General features: G+C 42.4%; 1 protein-coding gene across 1 annotated transcript; it reads right to left on the reverse strand.

Moving 5' to 3' along the window:
- Positions 1-1,694: 1,694 nt before the first annotated feature.
- On the reverse strand, positions 1,695-9,790 carry SOD2 (superoxide dismutase 2). Its single transcript, XM_039707160.1, has 5 exons — positions 9,637-9,790; positions 8,311-8,513; positions 4,346-4,462; positions 3,551-3,730; positions 1,695-2,208 (listed from the first exon to the last, which is right to left on the reverse strand). The coding sequence occupies exons 1-5, from the start codon at positions 9,663-9,665 to the stop codon at positions 2,063-2,065; spliced, it is 675 nt and encodes a 224-aa protein (XP_039563094.1). The 5' UTR covers positions 9,666-9,790; the 3' UTR covers positions 1,695-2,062.
- Between the last annotated feature and the right edge of the window lie 1,352 nt (positions 9,791-11,142).

Genomic DNA, 11,142 nt, shown 5'->3' on the forward strand with positions numbered 1-11,142 from the left:
CAGGTCACACAGATCAAGTCTGCAAATAATTCCATGCTCATTGATGATACTGTGCACCTGTGCACAGTTCGGGCTGGAGATGACTTAACACACACAGCTATTTTTACCACTGGGGTTAGGAAGGTTTAGATAGAACTGTTAATTTCATGTTTGATGAACAGGTCTCAGACATGTACACACAGGGCATTTGAGATCAGCTGTAAGGCTTTCCCTTCCTGTTTCTCAATCCACGTAGGGAGAGCCAGACCTGCCCACCTGCACAGCAACCACTGTAACACCAAGTGCTAGTGCTCAGCAGCAATTCTGAGCTTACTGCCTAACACAGATTAGTAAGAGGTTCATGCACTTTCACTGCACAGTCAACAGCTTTGCCAGCACACTTGCTAAACTACAGGCACATATTTCACCTCATAGTGCCACAAGAACCACTTTTTCCAGATTTCACAGCAGTATGGAATTAAGACAGTTTAAGCAAGCTGTTACTTCTAATGAACCACGTAAGACATCTTTGTCCTTTCTAGTGGACCAGTTGTCCACCAGAACACACATTAAATACTTTTCACTGCTTCACTGTCCCTACTATTTGCCTTCAACAGTTACCAAATTCTCATCTTCCTATTCCACAGACATTCCTTTTTGTATAGAGTGTAATTCCTTTTTGTATAGAGCTGAAGACTTGGCACATTCAGACCCAAACAGGACACAAGGTAGGAGGACTGACTCAGCAGCTGACTGGAAGCAGGAGAAGAGTGGAGCTTCTTAACTTGGCACACAGCAGAAAGTGAGCCTTATGAGCACGTGCTGGGTCTCACACTACAGCCTTTAGAGCCTCAGTATGTGCTTGAGGAGCCCTCCGTGGCTTAAAGCCTCACCACCTGGAGCTAACACAGCTTCCTCCATAGCTTAGGCACTCCTTTCCAGAGCACCATTCCACAGGCATATCTACCTGCTGCTCCTCTGGAGTGTGCAGTACCAGGATGTGTGGCATAAACATTACAGCACTTGCCAACAAAGCCCTGCCTCAGCAGTCATTCATACTGAGGAGCACTCCACACTCCACATCTCTGCTATGTGGTACTTCACTGTATGTAATGAGGAACAGAAAAAACTCCAGTTTCCTTCACCTTCACGCAGACACCATGGTAAGCACAACACACCAACTATTTCAAGACCATGGGCATGCTCTGTTATACCACAAAGGTTACTTCATGCCTGCTTCAAGCATGAAGTTTAATTTGTTACTACTGCTTCAGCAGCACGGCTGTGCAGAGACAACCTGTACTTGATATATGCATGCAATCAGCCCCATTAGTTACAGGATGGTCTAAGACATACCTGAGCAGTTAGCACGAAACGAGTGCCACATGCTGTCATTCAGACCCTATGTGAACAATTTGCCTGAGCCAGTTTACAGTACTGTAATCTCCTACCCAAGGTAACGCTTCCAATGCTCATGCATCAGTGTGATACAAATACCTCGCATAAGAAATGCAGGAAGGGGTAGGGATGACTGAGGACAGTCAATTCAGGCAGGCACAGCAACACCTATTTCCCCTTTCATTTATCTTTTCAACCTTTACGAAAGCTCTGCAGCCTGTAATACAACAAATTACAAAAGGCATTTTTCTTTTCCAACTGTATTAAAATCAAGTAACTAGACCAGGTATTACTAAAAATGAGTCTCTTGTAGACAGTTATAGAAGATTCTTCTTTTGAGTTTTATTTGTTTATAGTAACAGTAGCACATATTTCCACTTAGGTATTTTAGTGCAACAAGGAAATCCATTAGGCTTCAGCATGGTGACATATGTTTCTATATGCAATGGAACAGATTAAAGTGCCTCCCTTTGTTGCACAACAGTTTAAAGCTTCAGAACTCTAAGTAAATACCTTTCACAGAATTAAACAAGCAGACACTTTGCTTGATTATGAAATGCTTTTGTTGGATGAGTGAAGTGCTTTCTGCAGTAGAACAATTCATTTGTAAGCCACAGGCACTACTACAAGAGTGGTATCAGAGTAGAACTGGTGACATTTTAGTAGTCTGTGCAAGAATTCCACTCTACTTTTTGGAAGTTGCATATCTTGAAGATACATTCTCCCAGTTGATCACATTCCAGATGGCTTTCAAATAATCAGGTCGAACATTTTTATATTGAAGATAATAAGCATGTTCCCATACATCAATGCCTAGCAAAGGAATGAGACCTGGGGAAAAAAAGAGGATAAATTTTGTAAATGTATGAAGACACACTTTACATCTAAAAGCTTTATACTGCATCCCCACATTGTACCCAGTTTCTGAGTCTTAACTCTTAACCTGCAGGAAGCCAAAGAGCTCTGCAGCACACTGGTCCTTAGTGCAGTATTTTACAAAACTGTGCTTGCACACACACACACACACACACTGCATAAACTCAAAGAGCTGTTTGGGTAAACACATCTGTAAATATTCTGGAAGTGCCTTGAAGACATAACCAAAACCAGATGAAGTAATTTTTGAAAGGTTTCTATCTTTTGCACACTTATGCAAGCACTTTCATGAAAAAATACATTACAAATGTTTCTTGCTATGCCACCTTGCTTCCAATACTTTAATTACAGGCTATTTGTTAAGTGCCTAATTACCTGCTTACTTTTGTGCTAAAATACTCTTGTCACTGAAATTTTAATGGTAAATTTTCACAGGAGGGAAGGTGAAATTCACTCCTATTATAATCTATGTCCCTATACTAAATCTATCATTTCTTTTCACCCTACTGATAGGCAATACACAGACTGCTGGCAATACATTAAATTCCTTGCCATTTTCTATGAATTCTGCAGAACATGTTTTAAAGGTACCTGCAAAATAATTTGGACAAACTGACACTACAGGTGTATTCTCACTGGTCATGACCTCTTCCCTCTGTGAAGGGTATCCAGCCTGCCATTACCACTTCCATGTCTCTCTAAGTAAGAATCTTGGAAAGAGATCATAGCCAGTACTGTGCTGCAACACTTAACCACATCATAGACTAATTTGGTTGACACTCATTACTCTTATAAAGGAAGCAAATTATAAGGCTCCATTTCAAAGCCAGTCTAGATAGGAACAGGAGTTATTTTATTCATTTTCCCCTCTCCTGTAGTCTGGCCCCCACTGACAGTGCTGTGAATAGCTCCTCTGCCAGAGGAAAAAAAAAAATCTGAAGGCAAGAGGCTTAATGTTACTTGATATGTGCAAGTTACTGCAGTTACTCAAAAATACAAGGAAGCTGAAGCTAAAACATTCAGCAAGCAAAAAGCACTTTCACAATACGACACATCTATCTTCCCTTGGAATAGGAGGACATTATTGCTTCTGCTCCTCACAGTTTTTAAGTCCTACTTTACAAATGCTGCTATAAAAACTGAGTTTGAGTTTTCACTTCTGCTAGAAGAGACATTTGGTTTTTCACATCTATTTATCAATCAATTTCTTCTCAACATTGTCCACAAACCACTTTTCAGATGTCATGCACTTGCCTATCAAATCTACAGAAGCAGAGGGGAAGGAAAGAAACCTGACCTGTTGTTCCTTGCAAAGGGTCTTGATTTGCACAAGCTGCTATCTGTAGGCGCCCCTGCTCCTTGTTATAGCCAAGCCACCCCCAGCCTGACCCTTGGACACCAACTGATACAGCTGTCAGCTTCTCCTTGAAGTTTGCAAAGGAACCAAAGTCACGCTTGATGGCTTCCATCAATTCTCCTTTAACAGAAAAAAAGCACAGACAGATCACAGGCATATAAACCTCAATCAAAACCTCCCAAGTTTACTGCAACAGCTTTTGTGAGCTCTGCACCAAAGGGCCTTTACCTTTACTTGCAGGCTACTTTAGGTAATCAGTACTCTGTTCTTTCCAAGGGGATTCCTTTTTTTTGGCTTTAACTGTTTAACTATCCCTATCCAAACTGGAGCATAACTCAGCCTCTAGGCTGAGTGGGTCTGCAGCATATTTATTCCCTTTCTGTGATCCAAGTACATACAGCAATTTAATTAGCACGGCTTTGTACAACTATTTTCTCTTATGAAGGTGGCATGGGTATATACAGCAGTAGGCAGGTATTAAGCAGTGTATACATAATCAGCTCTAGAAACGAAAAATAGTTTGTACATCACTCATTTTTTATCCTTCTAGCTTATGTCCAATCACCCCCCTGCCCCCCCAAAAAAAAAACCTCAGAATTTTGGTAATTGTCACATAGAAAGGTGAATTAACTCTGAAAAATAAAGATCCTTTAGACTCCTTCAAAGAGAGAAAATATCAACAATTCTACCTATTAATTAAAACTAATGCAATAAACCGCTGTAACATGCACTAACCTTTAGGTTCCCCTCCTCCATTAGGAGAAAGGTTTGTCCAGAAGATGCTGTGATTGATATGACCACCACCATTGAACTTCAGTGCAGGTTGAAGTGACACCTGAGTTGTAACATCACCTAAAGATACAGCAAATAAAAATACATAAATAAAAACATTATCATCACCACAACAGGCAGTAAGTTTCTATTAGGCCTCCACTGATATCCAAATTCTTTCTACAAGCACATAACTTATCAATAGAAAACATAAGGTTTGTCTTGTTATCCATGTTTTAGACAGTCACAGACAAACTCTATTAAAGATTTATTATCTTTGACCTTTTTTATGCTGTAGTAAGTGATCTGCAAGATTGCAACTATCAGGCAGCCCATACTACACATGTAAGACCTGCTGCCATTCTACAGCAGAATAAAGCAACAAGCACAGCCAGAACTCTTTGCAACCCAGCACTTGCAAATTTCCAAACTAAGCATTTTTAAACTTCTTAAAACAATTTACAGGGCAAACAGCTTCTGCTTGAGAAAAGTCATTAAGTACAGTGAGCATATACCCAAAGTGTTCTTCTCCTTTCTATATTTTGTTTCATTTGGGGCTTTTTTGGAGGGACGTACTCACACAAAAGTGATCCAAGTAATTTTACTACACACGACAGAATCCTGCATCTGAAACCAAGATCAAACAGCTCTGTACTTCCTCTCTGTCCACAAAATGCTGTATTCCTTGAAGAATTCACTGGTGCCTTGTGTCCCTGAATAGTGTTGCACAGCTTCAATACAAGTCTTTTCCTTACTATTTTGGCTTTTAAAAACACTGAAGCATTTCAAAGGTTTTTAAAGCTTTTTCTACCACTCGAATACATTCTTCAGTAAGGAATCAGTGGGGGACCAGTTTTCTCCACTCTCAGGACTGAGTGGTAGAAATTTTCTGAGTCACCTCAACAACACAGACATGAAGACAATCCTCAAAGATTTTAATTAGGATTCCATGTTCTCAGCACTTCCTCACAACCTTCACAGAGGGGTACAGCACTGAAACAAAACATCCAATGCTTTGTTTGTAAAAACACTATTTGCTGGATTTAGGTATCAGGTTAAGGATAAGAAGCCTCTCATGGCCACTCAGATGGCATCTTTGGGACATTTGCCCTGAATTTTGCATGCCTTAATGACACTTTCACATTCATCCAGAACATACAACATATAGGAAGCCAGACAGAAATCAAAAAGTAACTTAGAATGCCTTTAATGTGTTCATCATTCCGGTTTTCTCCACTCTCAGGACTGAGTGGTAGAAATTTTCTGAGTCACCTCAACAACACAGACATGAAGACAATCCTCAAAGATTTTAATTAGGATTCCATGTTCTCAGCACTTCCTCACAACCTTCACAGAGGGGTACAGCACTGAAACAAAACATCCAATGCTTTGTTTGTAAAAACACTATTTGCTGGATTTAGGGATAAGGATAAGAAGCCTCTCATTGCCACTCAGATGGCATCTTTGGGACATTTGCCCTGAATTTTGCATGCCTTAACGACACTTTCACATTCATCCAGAACATACAACATATAGGAAGCCAGAGAGAAAACAAAAAGTAACTTAGAACGCCTTTAATGTGTTCATCATTCTTTATTTCACCATTCCTTAGAAGAACCCACTCTCAGGACCACTAGGAAACAGAAACTGGCATTTCACCACTGTCCTTAAACAGTATTTGTGCTGCTGAACTTTGCATTGGGAAAAAAAAGCAATTGAAAAGAGGTAACTTGCCCTTAAGTTACAGCAAAAGTATACTAGAAGTCATTTGTATAGAATCCATGGACAATTCAGTAAAGCAAGTCAAGAAGCTCAAAGGTGCTCAAGAGACTAGTCAGCTCAGCTTCTCAGCTTAAGTAATCTGTTTCCTCATAAGAGTGAAATCACAGGTTGCATGATGGTCAAAGAAGAGCAGGGAAAACTATGGCAGGAACAAGTTTTCAATGAAAATGAGATTCAAGTTAATATCCTTCAACTGGCAAATCTGACACATTTTGATGGGCCAGTAGTCAGGACCAGTTTATGCTGAAACAAAGGCCTGTGCTGTCATAGAACTGTAAATTCATTTTCAAATTAATCGACAATGTAAGCCAACAGGATGGCTTTGAGTTTTCTATGCAAATATAGAAAAATGAAGAACATGTTAAAGACAATCTGAAGAGAATACTTTACTTTCTTTTACTGAACAAGAGACACTGACAAGGTTCTGCTGTCCAGAAAAGTTATTAGATCGTGATCAGATGTGCTATGTAACGCAACACTGATACACAGCCCAGCAAGATTTTTGACTGTGCTGTTTTAATATGAAGAAATAATGACAATATTGACAGAATGAGGTGGCAGTTCAGACTTTGCCTTGGTCTTAGAATTTTTTCTAATGAGGGTCAAAATACTGCACATGGTATACTGAGATACCAATCAGGAAAAAAACAAATTAACAAACTGCAAAATCACGAATATCCTAATTATTTGTCTGCTTTGGTGTGCATGACCACAACCAGTAAGCCATCCATGTGGAAAATAATCTCTGCAGAATTCTTAAGGAAAAATTAATCTCTAAGTAAAAAACACTTCAACAGCAAGTCATGAGATGCTATCAAAAGCTGCAATTCCTAAAAAATAACTTTAAGGATCTACAACACTGCAGGTGCTTCTGATAACCAGAAATCCTGCCTCCACTAGTGGCTGAAGCTTTTGTAATTTAACAGCACCAGTAACAGCAGCAGCACACACACTCTCTTCTTACACTTCAGGTTTCCTCCCCAGTTGTGTTTGCACTAATTACATCTCCAGAATACACCTTTCCTGGATATGCTACTGGCAGGGCAAGGCAGCAGTCAGTCTTGATCACCTGATTCTTAGTCAAATCTCATTAGTTCATTAATTCAGACTGCACAAGTTATTTTTAGGCTCACTTAGGTAAGAAGTGAGCCTAAAAAGTTTTTTTTACTTGAAAAGCCCCATTCTCTATTCAAATACACTGATTAATTAATTATCAAGGGACACATGGTTCAGGTTTAGTCAGATATCAGCAATTCTCACTTTCACCCAAGTCCAAGCAGTTGAATTCCACTGTGAAGCCACCCAGCAAGCAGACAGAATTGAGTCCATACAGTAATAATTTCTTTGAGATAAACTGATACCTTTTAAGAAAATCACAACAGGAAAAAAAAAAAAAATTCCACCTTCTTAAAAAGACATACATGTTATTTCACACACTTTCAGCCCAACTGAAAGACTCTAAGTTTGGAAAAAACACATCTCATGTTTCAGCATAGCTCTGCCACCCCTGCAAAGTTTTTGCTAAAGGCAGTATACCTCAAATTTTGGGATTGTAACAAAGAATTCCATGATGGTTTCGTGCATATTTTCGTGTCACCTACACAACCCCTTAATATGATGCAGTGATATAACTGACCCCAAATTCAGGTCTCTGCACTGTGTGTTGTACACATTAACTGCATGTTTGTCTTACCTCCACTTGTAGGTAACTGAGATTATTTATCAAGACTGAGCAGAGCATCTGATGTGAAAACTATCAAGGCACGCAAATTTCACTTTATCTAACTTTGCTACCAACCTTTTATTGCAAAGTACTTGTTCAGCAAAATGTCTGCAATTTCCTACTTACACAGTCTTTGCTCAGTTCAAGTTACTAAGTATGGAGCATGGACTAAACCCACAACAATTTTTGATTGAGTGGAGTTTTACAGAACTACAGAGAACAGAATTCATGCTTTTTACTTACATTTGATTTCCAATTATCAGCACCACTGAATCTACAATAAAAGATTTTCCCCTAATGATACTGCAATGACATAATCCAAAGCTTTTAAAAGAATATATCTCACTTCTTTTTTTATTTTGTTCTTCTGTATCATCTACACCAACAAGCATCCATCTCACCTGTTGACTCTGGAGATACAAACCTTTTGCCAGTGCCTCTTTGTACTTCTCCTCGGCAACGTTCAGGTTGTTCACGTAGGTGGCATGATGCTTGCTGTGGTGCAGCTGCATGATCTCTGCATTAATGTGAGGTTCCAGAGCAGCATAGTCATATGGCAAGTCAGGAAGAGTGTGCTTCTGCCTAGAAACCAAGCACCCCAAAGGTGCTACCAACTTGGCACTGCTTCTAGAAAAAGAAAAAAAAAAAACGGAAGCAGTCATATTCAGTAAAACTTGGGCTTTACCAATGAAACAGACTGCATACACTGTTGTTCTAATGAACTGCTTTAAATACCTGGGGTGATATTTCAGCCAAGGAAATCAAATTTCCATTTCTTAAGAGTTTAAAGCAAGCATACTTGGCAGCTTAACTGCAAAGATGAATTCACACAGAGGTCACATATACAGGGCTTTGCACTGCGAAGCTGCTGCTTCTCAACCCGCGCCTCCAGGCCGCTGCAGACTCATGTATCCTCCCAAGGATGCACGTGAGGGAAAAGCAGGGATAGCAATGGAAAGCCAGCAGTAACCTGATGACATTCAAAGCTTCACCTAATCTTTATTGATTAAAAATAGAAGCAAAGATGTCGCCTCAGCGTCCTTCCCTCGCTATCCACAAGGTCCGTGCACTGGGAAGTAAAGACGCTAAAAAACCCGCAGAGTCACCGGGTTCGCAGGACTGAATCTCTGCAGCATTTACAGATGTGCGTTTCCCTGTCCCCACGGGGTGCCACAGCCGCGATGCCCGGCACAGACACCGGGCAGGCTGTGTTACCCTTCCCCGTTTTAACACCTCGCACTTGTCATGCGACACAAGGGCCTCGACGAGAGGAGAATCGCCGGGCCGGCAGGGTGGCCAGCTCTGAGGCCCGCCGCCGGATCGCTGGTGACCTTGACATACGCCAGGGACACAATGCGAGCGAAGCCCTCGGGACCCCGAAGAGCGGCCGAGTGCCGCGACCCCGGCCAGCAAAAACAAGAGGCTCTGGCAGCACCGTGCCAGGCCACCAGAGCTCCTCGAAGGACGGCGCGGGCAGAACCTGAGAGCGCTCAAGGACGACCGGCAGCAGCCCCCGCCCGGGCTGCCTCCGGCCCGGCGGGGCAGCCGGCAGCAGCGCGACCTCCCTGCGCGCGAAATGGCGGGGGGCAGACACCGAGGGGCCAGAGGACGACCCTCCCGCCGCCTCCCACCCCGCTGCCGCCGTCCCGTCCCCGGCTCGGCGGCGGAGGGCAAGGACGGCGCGGCCGCCGCCTCCCGGTGCGAAGCCGTGCCCAGCCCCGCGCTTTCCCCGGCGCGGCGCGGCTCTCACCTGCTCGCGGCGGCAAAGCGGCACAACATGGCGGCGTCTGCAGCCCGGCGCGACTCTCAGGGCGCAGCCGCGGCCCGCCCGCCCTCCGCCCCCGCCGCGGGGGCTGAGCTCGGCCGAGCCGCAGGTGACACACCCTGTCCACGGAATTCGGGGAAATACCGCTTCTTAGCAAGGGGTTAGCTCGTCCTTAGGAACGTAACGCTCCTAGAATCGTTTATCTTAAAACCCAGTAGCAGTTCCAGGCGAGGCGAGGCTGCCTCAGCGCCCCGACGAGACAGATAAAATGCCGCCCGGCGCTGTGCCCCGGCAGGATACAGCAGCACGGCAGAGCGCGGGTTTGGAAACCTGCCGTGCAAGGACAGGGTGCTGGCAGCATAGTGACGGCACGCCACCGTTTCAGCTTTTTTGTCTACGACTCGCTTTTTATTGGTTCGTTTCTGTTCTTTTACCCATTTTTTTGGGCACCTTGTTTTCCCCATCACGTGCTTTCCTGCCTGTAGCAATTCAGCGGCCTCTGGTGCTCGTGAAAATCCTTCACCCAATTTAATGCAAGTGAGTCCAAAGACCCATTAAAAACTGGCTCTCCAGCGAGGTCAGGGAGGAGAAGATCATCCCTCAGAGATAGGCACTCTGCAGGCAAGACAAACATTAGGTAAAATTTAAACGGCATGAAATTAATCACTGCTACCGCAAAACCTTTGATCATCATATTTTGTCTTTCTAAATACATATAGCCTTAAGATTTCTAGCACCCACATTTACCAGACTATAAAAATTCAAATTACAAAAATTCAGTGGGGGCTAAGCCTGAACAATTTTGTTGGGAATAAATAACCTCATCTTGCCATTTGTGAAGAAATTCACCTGGAAAGGCCCACAAAGGGAATCCCAGCACCCAGTGCTTCCAATCCCTCATTTCCAGAAACATCCTAGAAAAGGACAGTAATTCAGTTCTGATGAGCCAGCCGTGCTCATGGGAATCTGAGCAGTGAAAATAGCTGCTTTAGCAGCAGCTAAGATAGGAGGCAAATGGTCCAAAATCAGCAAGTTGTTTCTTCATCCCTGGCTACTGAAAATACATTCAGCAAGATATACAGGTTATATCTAATTTTAAAGAGGAATATATTGTATTTACTGGATCAATAAAATGTCATTTTTTGTTAAAAAGAACAAATTATATTCAGGATTATTGTCATAATACAGGCACCAACAGCCAGCAAAACCATTAACATTACAGGCTTTTAGTAATTAGTATTTGCATAAGCAGTATTACACTACAGTTCACTAATGCTTGTAGCAAGTGTTCCATGAAAGCAAGTCAATTATGTAATTATATTATTAACCGGCACAGTTGCTGGATTACTTTCATTTTGGAAAAAAAAAAAATCACACAAAGCACCCGACCCGAGCCTGCTTAGAAGCCACCATCTAAGCAGAAGATGACAAGGGGAATAGCTTGTTTTATACAGGTTTTTTTTCCCAAAAAGTTATCTGGAAGTCTGATGG

The sequence above is a fragment of the Passer montanus genome, unplaced genomic scaffold (assembly GCF_014805655.1).
Source record: "Passer montanus isolate IOZ18808 unplaced genomic scaffold, ASM1480565v1 scaffold2, whole genome shotgun sequence".
In the NCBI taxonomy this organism is placed as follows: Eukaryota; Metazoa; Chordata; class Aves; order Passeriformes; family Passeridae; genus Passer; species Passer montanus.